A 15,296-nucleotide genomic window follows, 5' to 3' on the forward strand; every position below is an offset into this window, starting at 1 on the left:
AAATTGTTGGAGGGTCCTTATTTTATTGTACTATTTTTCCACAGCAGTGGTACCTCTAGTTTCCATTTGCCATTTATTAGCAACTAAATCATAAAAATTTTCTCTTATCAACCAAACTCATTCAAATTTAAATAGAGGTTGTTGTCTATTATGAGAAGAAGCACTTGTGTTTAATAATAAAGGTGTATGGTCTGAATTACTTCTATCTTTAGCATGTACAGTGGAAATTTTTGCTCCCACTCTGTACTAGCCAAGACTCTATCTAATTTCTCAAAGGTTGGGTCATCCTGCTGCTCGCCTAGATAAATTGTCGACCCGACATTTCTATTTCTCTTAGTTCTAGAGACTCAATGACCATATTAAATAAATCTGGCCATTTTGCTTCAAAGTTATCCTTGTTCTTATCTGCAGGACAATGCAAATATTGAAATCCGCACCAATTATATAGGGTAGTGTTTCTTTACTACAAGTATATGTGGAGCTCTGTTAAAAAATTTTCCTTGTCATGTTGTTGTGCAGGTCCATATACTGCAAACAATGACCGTTTGAAGCCATCATTTCTATCACGGAGGGTGAACTTAACATAGAAATCCCCCTCGTCAATGGCTCCAATATCATATACCGCAAGGTCAATACCAAGGAGAATCCTCCGGGAATGACCATGTGGCGTCATGCAGCGCCAAATATATTCCTTGCCACCACATAGTTTTTTAGTCCCATCTGAGAAGATCCCGATCCGTCTCCATGAGAGCAATAAAATCAATTGGCTCTTCCTTTACCATATCTTCTAAGTAACCGTGCTTAGCCAAGTCCCCAAGTATCCAAGAATAGTGACATGACGATAAGATTTTTTGTCTGCTTCATATGACTATAGTGAAAAGCTTGCAAAGACGACCGAGCTCTCACATAGTACCAATGGCCGAAAAAATTAGGGTTTGTGAATATTTGGAAAACGACTTTACATATAAAGCGCATGCAATTTTTCTCGAGACCTTGTATGGTTGATCTTAGACTAACATCGATAATATGATTCATACTTTCTTTCTATATATCTATTTTTTTTGAATCACATAGTACAGACACATACGCTCATAAACATACACGCACACTCAGCCCCTACAAATACACACGCAACCCTTATGAGAGCACATTCGAAAGATTGAGCTGACAGAACACACACGCAACACTGACGCCTTGCTGTCGATAGGCATGTCGCTTATCACTGAAAGAATAGCGCTTGTTAAATCTTAGAATAAATCCACAAAAATATCCCGGGTAGACAGGTTCCACTACAAGCAACCTTACCAGCTATGCTATGCTCAATTCATTTTATATCTATCTATCTGCCTTTTTTCCTATCACACGGTGTACTTGTATCTTACGGATAGTGTGAAAGCCTTTACGGTATCATTCACTATCCTTTATGGTATCATTTTGAAATACTTCTACATGCTTTGAACCTATTTAGATCTACCCATCTAAAATTTGACTAGCTTTAGTACCTCTTTTTTAAACTAGCTAAAGACCAGCTAGCTAAATTTTAGTTAGGAGGTGTTTAGATTCACCAACTAAATAATAGTTGAAGAGATATTTGTCTATCCTACCCCTCCCTCCTACCTGTTGGGATACGAGGTAGGCTACACTAGCGCAAATCAAAATTTTCTATCGCGTAAACCAGGAAAACTGCTGTATAAGGATCACGGGATTACCACTCGACGCACTACTGGTGCGGAAGATGTAGATTCGCGTCGATGCAGCAAAGTCGATCAACGTAGTCGTACGTAGTCAATCACGTCGACATCCAGCAGCTCCTCAGCAGCTCGTCCACGTGCAGCAAGATCGCCCTCGTGCCGCGGCTCGTCGTGGCTCGTCGGCGGCTCGTCCAAGTGCTGCAGGCGCAACACCTCCAAGGTATCCACACGTGCAGGGAGGAAGCGTCGCAAGCCGGACTGCTAGGTCCACGAGTTGCAACAGGCGAGGGCGTGGGAGGTGCAGCAGATGTGTTTCGCAAAAGGGTGTCAACCCTAGGGCGCCCCACCCCTCTATTTATAGAGGTTCCTAACGGGCCTCTGGGTCCGAGGCCCATTAGTACTTCTAAACATAATCCAACTCAGATCACATCTGAATTGGGCTTCCAGCCCCTTAAGTGTGTGACCCTATGGGTTCGGATACGTATAGTCATGGCCCGAGTACTCCTACTCGGTCCAATAGTCGATAGCGGCCTCTAGCAAGACGTGTCAATTCCTATACGCACACGAAGATCATATCAGACGAACCATCACAACATTATATACATGCTATTCCCTTTGTCTCACGATATTTGGTCTAGCTGCAAGCTGACCGCTCTTTCTCGATCCTATGATTCGGAATTCCTTTGTAGGTTAACTCTTAACCATACGTAGCATGGCCATGCATTTTCGGATCCGATCACTCGAGGGGTCCAGAGATATCACTCTCAATCAGAGAGGGGCAAATCCCATCTTGATTGACCATGTCTCATAGCATGCTTCTTGACAAACCCGAAAGCTACCTTTATAACTACCATGTTACGGCGTAGCATTTGATAGCCCCTAAGTAGGTCGATCCACATCTTGATCCACATCTTGAATACATGCGACAATCTCAGGTCTAAGGACAAAGCGTATATGTTGTTTAAAGAGAGAACTACTTCTCGTGTTGGGTCAGTCCTAGCACATGTCTCCACATGTGCCCACATTATTAGTTCAACATCTTCATGTCCATGACTTGTGAAACATAGTCATCAACTAATACATGTGCTAGTCTAATATTCATGTGTGTCCTCACATGAACTCCGACTAGGGACAACATTAGAATAACCATACAAGTAAAGAGTTTCACACACAATTCACATAATTGCAAATCAATTCAAGTAGCCTTTAATGGATGTTCAAGAAACACAATATAAATCATGGATACAAATGGAATATTATCATCTCTATGATTGCCTCTAGGGCATACCTCCAACACTACCTCTCATCAATCTTCTTTATTTCCAAGAAAGTTGGAGGGGCAATTAGATTTTTTTACTAGTTTAGCTAGGTTCAACCAGCTAAAAAATCTTCCAGTTAAAATTTAGTTGGCTTGTTTTTGGATACATGACAGTTTATATTACCTAGCTATAATTTAGCTGGTTTGTCTCACCATTTTAATGTTTGCGTTGGTATTTATAAACTTTTTTAAATGATTATAAAGGCACATTTTCTTTTACAAGGAGAAATTTATTATGACGTGTTCAGCGCTAGTAGTTCCATGTTGAACGAACACACGAAGAAGGCAGTACAACCCAATACATGCCCGTACAATACATACTAGCTACGCCCTCAAGGCTAGCTGCTCTTCAACCATGCATGCATGCATGCATATGCGTGCACATAGCATGTCCACGTCGCTACTACTCTCTCTACCTCTCGCCCCGTCGCTCTACGGAGTCGTCGGAGCAGCCGACGACGGCGCGACGCCGCCGTGGTGTATCGGATCCGGCCCGCTGGGCACCTCTCTCTTGGAACCGCCGTCCTCGCCACCAGCGGCCTGCCCATTCGGCAGCGCAACACCGTCACGCCGCGTGAACGATGCCAGCCTCGGCCGGCGGCCGACGAACCCTCGCTGCTGCTCCCACTCCCAGTAGCGCACATTGCCGCTGTCACCACCTCCTCCATCGACACCGGCGACAGCAACATCACCTCTCCGCCCCATCCTCGCCGCTTCCGGCGTCCAAGCTAGGATCGCGCAAACCAAGAGCACAGCCGCCGCCACCGTCGCAATCCTCCTCGACGACGCCATTATTACCAGAACCTGTTTGCGAACAACGTAATAGCAGAGGATCTATATTGCAGCAACAATGCTAGCTTCAGATATTTGTTGTTGCACAGGGTGGTGTGAGGTGGTCAAGCTCATGCAGTCGAACGCCTATTTATATACACGCCGATTCAGAGGCGAGGGGAAGCAGCGAGGAAGAATCATTTCAACTAACAGATCGTTATTAGTTTATTAATTCGCAAAGCTGGGGGCCATGGTAGAAATGCCATGGCCTTTTCGAGAGAGGAGATGCCAGAAAGTATGTAGTGGGGGTCGCTTCGGCATCGCAACGACCGCCATGGCCACTTGCGTTCTTGCGAGTGAGTCGTCCAGGGCTGGCAGTTAATCGTGGGCTGTGGGCACCCCTGAAGCCGCATTAATTTAGTGTAACTAGTGCAGCGCCCTCGTTATCCTGTCGAGTCCTTGTTCGCCCATGGGCGCCGCCAAAAGTGCAGAGCTTTGGTGGTAAGAGGTGAGATTTATCTGTCACAAAAGCTACTGCTGCCTAGATTGCATTCTGATATACTAGCTAGTGTACATGCACTAATGCATAATGTCTTTGACTGCCCATCGAATCTTGATGCAGTTGTAACCACAAGCTTCAGCTGTAGTGGTCGTTATCAGACTGTATAGTCTAAGAGCAACATGGAGATACATATATACATGTACGGTTGATGGATAGATGTGCATGATCGACAGAAAGAGTATGTGGTTGCATGGTGGTTGTGTTGGATTATATTCGGTTTGAGTGGGGGCCAGGGGTAAATCCGTTAGGGAGTGCTTTATTTGCATGGATGCATATGACACGACGCCTACGTGGTATGTTGATAAGACGACGTGAAAGGGCTATTGTCTCTCGTCACCATTGCGCGCCGGATTTCTGACCGGACTTAGTTAATCTTAGGCCAATCGCCGGCGAGATGCTGTCGATTTGCCATGCGCGGTAGAGTGGATCAACATGGATGGCCGTTGGCTCTGCTGGGCTTCATGTATATCCCAAAGGCCAGATCGATCAGCCGGTTCCTATCTGATTGGATAGTTCAATCCGATGCAAAAGTTCCACTAACAACCGATGAAAAGGACATGATCTCACGAGTCACGACAGCAGAACACTACGCGCTGAATATGTGTCCTTCCAGAAGAAAAAAAACACAAACCGACAGACATGGGCACACACGACTGCATGGTAAGTGCTTCTTTGAACTCACGATTTAATGAAACTATTGGGAAAGATGCAAATTAGACTATATATAAAGGCTGTTAGGCTAATCCGAGTGGGGGTTTCATAGAGGTTTCATGCACATTAAATATAGTGACACATCAGCATATGTGATGACATGGCATGATAGTTATGAAGTGAGAGGGAAGGAGTTTCATCAGGATGAAACTGTGTATACACTGTTTCCAAGACTATGAAACTTGCATTGGGGGCTATAGAGTTTCATTTCATCTAACCATATCCAATCACATGCCTCACAATTAAATATCATGGTCATCCTATGAAATCGTGAAATGAAACTATGCACTGGGACTCTCTGTTTCATTCATGAGAATATACCTCATGGGATGATGTGGCATCCTTGGAAACAATGCGATGAAACCTTGCACTCGGACTAGCCTTAGCCACTCTAGAAATGAATCATAAAGTCACTAAAACTGTTTGCAACTCACAAAAACATATCACAGTGCTTTTTAAGCACCAATGGTACTTGCAACTACTTTCCTTTCTTATCCTTCCTACCAAAAAAAATAAATAGATTTATACATAATTAAAAGGGTATCAAAGTAATTTCTCACTATTTTTTGTACTTGATCCCACTAAATTAGTACTTCTCTTTATATATTTCATGGTACTTTCTTTGTTCCTACGACTCCGCAGGATGGATGGCTCTTATTTTTTGAAGCGCTCTAAAATTTCCTGGTGCTTGGTTTCACCAATCATGTCATCTTGAATGAAATGCGTCGTTATCAATTATAATAGGCGCGACCTAGATTTCTTCTGCCGGAGAGATACTCCGGTGCAAGTATGCGTGTAGAAGGTGAAGATCAAGCGGTGACCACATGAGCCTCCAGTGTGTAGAAGATGAAGATCAAGCGGGTGATCACAGGAGCGTCATAAGGAAGCTGAAAGAAAAGACCAAGAAAAGACGTCATCTCTTACAAAAGCATCTAGTATGCATAGGAAAGTAGAAGTTGAGAAGATCCTAAACACTTCACTAGATTAAAGTCCACTGGAAGCATCCGGTGAGCGGTGACTGTAAAAAGTTGAGTAAGGGGATGAGGCTGAGCCAAGTTGTACTCACCGGCTTATTCTAGCTAGTGATATTATTTGTGATTACCAAAGCATCCAATGAGTACATTTTAATTTGGATTTTGTGTTCTATTTTTGCACTCTTACCTAGGTTCAGCTGGAGCAGTTTGGCCTAATAAATAGTTCACCACAGCACACACCATGACACCATTGCACACTGGGATATGCGTTCTTCTAGAAAAAAGTAGGCATGCACAAACATGACTGCACATCAAGCACTGGCATAACCCAACTGTCATCTCATCTGGAATAGAATGTGTTGATAATAAAAATTGGCCCGACAAAGACTTTTTGAACATAGGATACTCCAATGCAAGCATCCAATGATCACATGAGCATCTGGGGTATAGAAGATGGGGATCAAGGTCAAATCAGACGTTTTTCTGGATTATGGTTTAGTGAAAGCATCTAATGATCACAGGAGCATCTCGGTCGGTAGAAAGCTGACAACGCAGAAAAAACATCTGACTAGAGCATCATTGCAAGTATTACAAAAGAGGTGCTTAAGGGTACGAATAAACTAAAAAATATCATAAACGCCTTTTTTTCTCATAAACCGTGATATATGATGCGGGAGTGACAAAAACGCTTCATCATTAGTCGAGCGTCATAAAACCACGACTAGTGATGTTCCTTATTTCAGTGCGTCACTAAGATAATAACGAATGAAAATTCATTCCAACTATTTTGGAGGTTACGCCACATTGGATAAGAATCCAACGTGGCTCCGACCTGGCAGGGGTGTTATGATGATTTTGGTTCATTACAAATTGAAACCCAGTCCATGTAAGAGCCTTTATGAGTCCAATTTTGTTGGGACATTTTTAGCCTATTTTAGATTTCTGTGCTATTTTTTCTAAAAAAATATTTGTTGCACGCTATATTGGGCCCTTTTTTCTTGGCCCTAGCCCATCCAACGAAGAGCCATTATTGCATTTCGTAGTACCATATATTCAATTTGGTTGCTGATCATCATCACAATCACAGACATAAAAATAGCTCATTTCCAACTTCCATATTGTTCATATCACAATCAATGAATAGTTCACCAGCAACAATAATGCAACATAGAACAAGTTCAGCATCAATAATGGAACATACAATAAAAGTTCATCAGCAACAGACAACAAGTTCACTTCAGTTGAGGGAATGATTCGCCTACCTCTGACTGGCGCTGAAGTGAATCAAGCTAGAAACCATAGCATGCAACTGCTTTGTGGTGTTTTTCAAAGCTTCGAGCTCTTCTGTCTGAGACTTCAATGTTGTTTCTTGCATTTCAGGCCTCAATCTCAGTGCACCCATCTCATACTCCTGTTCAGCAATCTTTTGCTGAAGTTGTGCCCCCCTTGTTTCTCACTCTCAAGATCAGCTTGGATTTCTTCTACCTGTAGCATAGTACCAACCCTAGCCCTTTTCTTCGAGGGTGGGTGAATGCCAACAACCTCCCGAAATGTCCTAGATTGGATAACTTCAGCCATTGCTTCAGCAGCAGTCTTTGGTTGGTCGTCTCCAAGTTGGGCGACTATTTGTTCCATCCGAGCTTAATAAAAGAAAGAAAATGAAAGGTATCACAAAAGTACTCACAAATATTTCTAGTAGTGTTGTTGCAAAGAAGAATGTAAAGTAAATAAGTACATACAATGGCTGCCTATACTGGAGCAGTGTAGCTATTTTTTTCTACAATGGAAGTTCTTGAAAAAATCTATTGCAGTTGGGTCTCCTTCAACTTGCTTCTTCCTCTAATATGATGTGAAAATAAGCATAACCTGTTAGCTTGGAACAAGGAGCATGAGCACGTTCATCAAATAAAGTATATAGTAAAAACATGACTTGTTTAGTTGCTTACCACAACATGAGCCTGTGCAACGTAGCTTCTAGATCTTGTGCGCTGAGGATACCTGACTAGTCCACAATTACCGGTATTTGTAGTACACCTCTCCTTTACAATAATGAAAACTCGTGTAAGATACATGAATAAGAGGAACAAATCATTACGTGCAAATGTGCTAGTGGCAAGTTGAAGTTCTATCATACCTTGTGAGGTTGGCTAGACCACATCGTAACTAATTTTTTCCACTAGTTGTCATTTATAGTGGTCACATGAGTTTTGGTTGGGACTTCATTCGCCGCAAGACCATTGAAGTACATTTTCTTGAGCCGGTACCTCCCCATCTTTGTTGCGACTTGAGCATGTCCATGCATGCCTCTATGATAGGTTGATTGGTGGTGTCAATGTAAAATTATCCCTATATTAAGCACAACACAAGAATAGTCAGAAAAATGGATGAAAAGAAAGGATGCAAAGAACTATGGTAGTAGATGAGTCGATATATACACACCGCCAGTTTGCCAATGTAGTCCTTGAGATATTTTTCATTTTGGGGCATTGTAGTCCTTCCAGTGAGTAAGGATCGGTATATGCCCATGCAGTATGATCCCACCCTCTGATGCAAACTTTGCAGCTTGCATTGGTGCCTTTGGCCATTTGAGCCCTTGTTGAACATGGATTGGAAGCTTGGTGTGTTACCCTATACTTATCCAGTCTAGATCTCTGCCCAACCTTCTTGAATCCTACGGCACTTGTACTCTTGTGGAAGGGCATGCATTACCTAACAATTTTGTTACGATAAGTGGTGTGTGTTAATAATGATTTGGTTGCTAATTGTGACGTTCCAATTTTTTGGCTTTGGGAAAAAGAGATCAAATGACATACCTTCGCCAGTCATGTCGACGATGTCCTCAATGTGGGTGGCCGTTGCTTGGCCTTCGGTTGGCAATTTTTGTGAATCAGGAGTTGTCTCATCCGAAACTCCTGCCTGAGCTAAAGCCAATTCATTTGCCCTAGTCACTCTAGGAGGTATAATGTCAGAGGCATCAGATGCCTGAATTCTCTTAGACAACCCTCTTCCCCCGCTGACAGGTATGCTATCACTGTTCTGATTGGACAAATTGCATAAACAAAAAATAATGAGAAGCAATCCTGCAAATTGATATAAGAAATTTGGTAGGCAACAACAGATACCTCGTGTTGGCATGTCTCTTGGTCAGATTAGGCCATTCCTAAGATGTGTTGTACTCTAGATATGGATCTCACTTCTTCTTTCACTTCTTATTTCATCAATATCCTTTCTTTGTCCTTTTGTAGCCTCTTTAAGGATGCTTGCGACTTTTCCAACGTCGAGGGAAGACAATACCTTTTGGTTCCTTAAGATACATACAACCCTCTTCTACGCGTATGGAGTGTGCTCCAGTTCTTTATGTTATGAAAAGAAAGAAACTTTCATAAAATTGTCCAACCACTATAAATGAAAAAAATTACTATACAAGAAACAAACTGCTGCAAAATCTAAAGGTAGAGCGCACCAAAACAAGATCCAATATAGGATATTCCTACCCAAACTAGATCCAGGAAAGGATATTCCTACCCAACCTTATATGAGCCGAAAGGGCAAACTACTTTAAAAGAAATAAATTAATGTAAAATCATGAAGGTACTGCCACCCAAAACAAGATCCAAGATAGGATGTTCCTACCCAACCTTGTACTAGCCCAAAGGACAACTAGTAAAAGAAACAAACTAGTGAATATATGGGAACTGCCAGATCTGCAACCAAACAACAAAGTAAAAGCAGTAACAAAACCAAACAAGGAAACACTTTAATCGCAACACTGGGGATGCTTAACTAGGGAGGAAAACATTATACCTGGTTGTTGATGTTTCCTTCGTACGACCTTCCCGCCTGGTGCCATTGTGTCGCCGTTGGTCCTACAGAGGGAGATGGGAAATGGGCGATAGCTATGAGGGGAAGATTATGGATGGTGGTGAGCAGGTGAAGATTTAGGATGGCGGCAAGGAGTGGATGAAGATTTGGGATGTGTGCTAGTTGGAGGTGAAGATTTGGGATGGGGGCAAGGAGGTGAAGGGGAGCTAATGGTGGAACGTTTTTGGATGTGGAAGATTTGGGTGGAGGGAGGGAAGGGATAGGGTATTTGGCCAATTGGGTGAATGACCCTATCACATTACCAATATACCCTTTTACTGTGGTGGTGGATGAAACGAGGTGCTGTTGGGAAAAGGGGGGTTTAGGAAAATTGATATTTCACATCTATCACACGACTTGGCTCGAGCATTCGAATATTTGAATAGCATGCTGGAAAGATTTTGGGGCTAGTCTGTGCCAGGTAATGGCAACCAAAGGATGTTCCGCTTAGTAGTAGTCTATTCATGGACATTTTTTATTCTTGGTACAATCAGCGTAACCTATACCAAAACTTTATTGGTAGAATTAGGAGAATCTAGACCCAGATTCAACAAATTAGGGTGTTGTCAATCCGAGGTAGGTCCTCTACTGATGAGAATTAGGGTGAGCGTTTGCAGGATTTGGGGATTTTTGGGAATTTTGAGATTATTCTTATGAATTTTGCAATTCGATCGAATCCTCTCCTTCTCAGTGCTGACGAGTACTTCAATTTCACGGCATCTGCATCTAATTGCCTTAACTCATGGCCAAGTTTCATGAATTAAATCTGATTTGTGGAAAAACAGTGAACCCTAGGCCTTAATTTCCCAAAATTAACATGGAATTAATCTAACTTTGGTTCTGATTTGCACACTTAGGCACGTAACGAATCACATTAGTTCTAATCCGGTGCTTGGTTAACTTAACAGATCAATAAATTAACTAAAACTTGACCTAACCGAACTAGATTAAGATTGATTATAAATGAATTCGCACTTGAAACTCACGGTACGAATCAAAGGCAAACTATCGAGCACGAATTAATCTAATTGCACATTAATAATTGATTTGTACACATCAAAAAACCGACCTACAATAGATCTAGGGTGGCTTAGGATTCATGATTAGGCTAACCTGGCTCTTGGTGCCAAATGTTAGAAAATAACATGCCTGATTTATAGGATTTAATAACCTAATAACATGAACACCTAAGAACATAATTAATAGAGACTCAATTGCACTTACATGCGAATTAGAAGATGCCTTTAGGCTGCTGATGTCCCCGTGCCTGCTTGAGGAAGCAGACGTGGCATAGAGGAACACTGGACGAAGAATACCATCACGAGCGGACGGTGGCCGGCAGAGGCCTTGAATTAGGTGAAAAGTTCCCCTAATCTGTTGGGGTTTGAGGACACCTTCTTATAGCATGGGTTATCCTTGGAACCAGGCCGTTAGTCAAGTTGGTTGCCGTTGACAAGGACAACGTGGTGGCTGTTAGCCCCGTTAGGACTCGATCCTTTTAACTAAGCACAATCAATTGTGTGGATCCATCAGGTTCAACCATGAATTTGACATGGTTACCCATATAGCAAGAGAAGTCTAGTTACTTTCCACAAATCAAAAACCGGGTAAACCCTCTATAACTTAGCTTATTTCTATTTTTTGTTCTTCCTCTCTTTGTACCTAACTTCTTTTTCTTAATGTATCAATCAGTAAGTAGGGGTCTGCCTCTTCCCTACCTGTTCTAACAAAAGAACAAACGTGAAATGTGATGCATCACACATTCCGGTCTGTTATAAGCAACAATGCACATTCTGTACTGATAAATACTAGAGCTTATGATATATCCTTCATGGGCTAAAATAAGGACGCGCGGGTCTGCGCTGTGGAGGCCTTTGCCGTGCTTGGCGCCACCTGGTCCATCCCCAATTCCCACCGTTTGGCTTCGCACCATCTCTAGTTGGCTGGGCTCTTCTTGCATTAGCTTGCGGGCTCATCCTAATTTGCGCTCAGGTACCATTTGTGGCATTGAGTAACTGTATTGCTTACATATGGTTCCACATCAAGAGAGTTTCATTTTCCCATCTCAGTTGGGGTGGAAAACAAATCAAACATTTTGATGTCATGCAGTCAGAAAGAACGGTGAAGTGCACCCGGACCATCGATTGACTTGAAGATATATAAGAGTAAAAGCGCAAATGGCACCCAAATAAAGCCCATGGTGGTAAGGGCACAGATAAATTCTCATGGATCCAAACCAGCAACTGTTTCATTAGCGAACGATGACAATCCTCCCTATCTAATTAACATTCTGCTGGCCATGTCATTCGATCTCCAGCTAACTAAAGTAGTACTGCATGCCTGATGATTAACCTAACTGCAAAACCTCTAACTAGCAAACCCACCAGCGATGATCTCGACCTCTAATTAACTAAGTATATCTAATTAATGACACAACCACTAATAATCTATGCGGCGGTGGCGACCACGGGCTTGGCCGGCAGCTCTTCCCCGCTGACGAAGTGCGCGAAGACCTGGCTGGCCTGGACGGGCTTGATCATGGGCACCATGTGGCCGGCGCCGCGGATGGTAACGAGGGTGAGGCCGTCGTAGACCACCGTGTAGCCTCCGACCTGGTCGCTGGTGAACCACTCCCGCCACTCCTTCACCGTGGCCAGGCCAAGCTTCTGCAGCGCGTAGCGCGTCGACGTGATCGGCACGCGGTCGTCCGTGTCGCCGCTGAACACCCACACCCGGAGCCCGGACTCCGCCAGCTTCTTGATCTGCGGCAGCGTCGACGCCGCGCTCTCCGTCCAGTTGGTGAGCGCGTCGCTGCAGGGCGTCCACGCGTAGGGGATCCCCGTCACGTTCGCGTGCAGCGCCGCCTGCACGTCGCCGCGGTTAAGGTAGTCGACAACGAGGTAGTCGGCGCAGGGGTCGTACGTGTTGTACGGCCTCCCACGGTGGATCTTCTGCGTAATTGCCATGCGTACAAACGCATCATCATCATCATGTAAAACACAAGAACAATAATAGTATGCTGATAGAGAATCGACGGCAGCGACGTACCGCGAGCGGTGTGCCGGCGGCGAGCTTCCAGGAGGAGGAAGCAGAAGAAGAGTTGCTGCGGGTGGCGTTGGCGAGGGTGTCGGTGCACGCCGGGGTGTAGAGGCTGTAGATGTCGATGTTCTGTATGGCGCCGAAGAAGTCGTTCCATGCCTGGTTGCACGGGGCGCTCTCCTCGCCGTCGTCGGGGAACTTGCACTCCTTCTTGATGGCGCCGTACACCTCGTCGGAGATGACCGCGTGGTCCCACGCGTACTCCGCCAGCCCGCGGTCGTCGGAGCTCGCGTCGACGGCCGCGTTGCCGATCATGATGCCCTTGAGGTTGATCCGGTCCTTCTTGTGGTGCGCCTTCTTGTTCCCCTCAATGATCTTGGTCGCCAGCTGCGGAACGTAGTGCCCTGCGAGGAGCATGCATGGATCATCGTTAGTTAATTTGTCACATTTGATAGATGAATTTATAATAAGATTGCATGAGATCGTACCAGCGTAGCTCTCCCCGGCGATGTAGAACTCGTGGCGTCTGAACTGTGGGAACCTCTTGAACCAGTTCGCCAGGAACGCATGGGCGTCGGTGGCTACAATGTGATTCACATGTTCAAATGATGTACTGTAAATCTGCGATCGATGATGCTAATCGAGGATGATGAAGAACATGGGCCGTACGTACCAGTGAGGTCGTCGCCAAACTGGCTGAGATCCTTGGTGGTGTTGGTGTAGGAGAACCCAACGCCTGCAGGGGACTCCACGAACAAGAGGTTGGCATCTTTGTTCCACGAGTAAGGGTTGAGGCTGATCTCAGGCTTGCCCTTCTGCACCAAGAATGGACCCAGCTCCTCCAGCGCTCCGTATCCAACAGACGAGCATCCCGGTCCTGCAGTGCAGATCAAACAAATAGTAAAAAGATTAATCTTATATTAACAGTAAGCAAGCGTCAACCGGCAGTGATGTCAAAGATACATGCCATGCATATATGTAGAGATCAGATCGATCTATATACCTCCGTTGAGCCATAGGACGAGGGGCTTCTTCTGCACGTCGTGCGTGGCCTCGAAGAACCAGTAGAAGAGCGCGCGGCCGTGGGACTCGTTCGCCGTCACGTACCCGGCGAACTGCCGGAACCCGACCTCCGACGGCTGGCCGGGCAGGGCCTCCACCCGATCGGCTTCCTGCCGGTCGAACACCCTCTCGTAGTCGTGGCTCTTGTGCTGCCTCACGGCGGCTGCTGACGAAGCGCCGGCGGCCACGAGCAGCAACACCACTAGGATGGTTGCCGGCGACATGGCTTGGGGAATGGAGAAGCCGTGCAACTACTAGTTGTTGCTTGTGTTGGCTGAGGTTGAGATTGATCTTCCGACGGCAGGAAGCCGTGCAATTTATAGGCTGATAGCTGCATGCCGATCGATGATCACAACAAAGAAGTTGTTACGATTTTATTTAGAGCGAAGACCAGAATAAGTTGTTAAGATTATAGTCGATCTCCAAGGTTGTTGTCGAGGTTATTATCCACATTTATTCGCACAACCTCCCTAGTGCCGATCTCCTGCGTGGTTGCGCCCGTTTACATTGTTCCTCCCTTTGGTAGCGCCGATCCTCAACCTCTCTAGGCTTACTAAAATCCGATGAAATGTTTCAGTGACATGCACGGTGCGTATCTTAGTTCCTTCTGACCAAGGTCTAGCATTTGGGCAGATTCCAGCTAGGTAGCAGCTAAATTGAAAATCATATGCCTTTGGCTGAGGTGAATCTCCATATGCGCGCGCGTATATTATTATGCTAACTAGCATGTTGGCCCCTGCAAATAGTGTGGCTAGATTTACTATACAATATTTTTTTATTATATATACTATGTCACCATAATCTATTGCCCCTCCTGATTTTATTTTTCAACCTCTTGGCCTTAGTGTGCACATTATTGTCTATCAAGTCATATCTGTAAAAATGCTTTTGTGCAAATGAACTATAAAACTAAGTGGTGCATACGCACGCCCAATCAACATCACTTGCTTTGTGACAACATGTGAAGAACTTGAGTAGAGGATTCTTATATCCTGAAGAAATTTTTGTCACCACCACACAATAAATAGCCCATGTCAATGGGTAGCATATGAAATAATCAATCGTCAAAACCAAAGTGGCGAGATTTCTCCTTCATTTTCTCCTTGCACATTGGAGGACATCTGCAACCACAAATAACTTTGATTTGATCCATAGCTTCACGATTATTCATGTCCATTTAGATCTGGCAACCACCATCATCAAGATTTGCGTTCATCGCGTTTTCCAAAATTTTGCAAGGTGACCATGCAAATAGCACGGATACAATCGCTTCAATTAATATTCTTTCAGCATAAATTCATTTGATT

General features: G+C 44.3%; 2 protein-coding genes across 2 annotated transcripts; both read right to left on the reverse strand.

The window, feature by feature from the left end:
- Window positions 1-3,441: 3,441 nt before the first annotated feature.
- Window positions 3,442-3,801, reverse strand: LOC101776363 (CLAVATA3/ESR (CLE)-related protein ESR1). Its single transcript, XM_004967005.1, has one exon. The coding sequence runs from the start codon at window positions 3,799-3,801 to the stop codon at window positions 3,442-3,444; it is 360 nt and encodes a 119-aa protein (XP_004967062.1).
- An 8,363-nt stretch (window positions 3,802-12,164) lies between these two features.
- Window positions 12,165-14,213, reverse strand: LOC101776763 (serine carboxypeptidase-like 34). The gene is made up of 5 exons (XM_012845274.1): window positions 13,931-14,213; window positions 13,601-13,804; window positions 13,416-13,508; window positions 12,937-13,331; window positions 12,165-12,839 (listed from the first exon to the last, which is right to left on the reverse strand). The coding sequence occupies exons 1-5, from the start codon at window positions 14,211-14,213 to the stop codon at window positions 12,336-12,338; spliced, it is 1,479 nt and encodes a 492-aa protein (XP_012700728.1). The 3' UTR covers window positions 12,165-12,335.
- Window positions 14,214-15,296: the final 1,083 nt, after the last annotated feature.

This window comes from Setaria italica, chromosome IV (genome assembly GCF_000263155.2).
Source record: "Setaria italica strain Yugu1 chromosome IV, Setaria_italica_v2.0, whole genome shotgun sequence".
Taxonomy (NCBI): Eukaryota; Viridiplantae; Streptophyta; class Magnoliopsida; order Poales; family Poaceae; genus Setaria; species Setaria italica.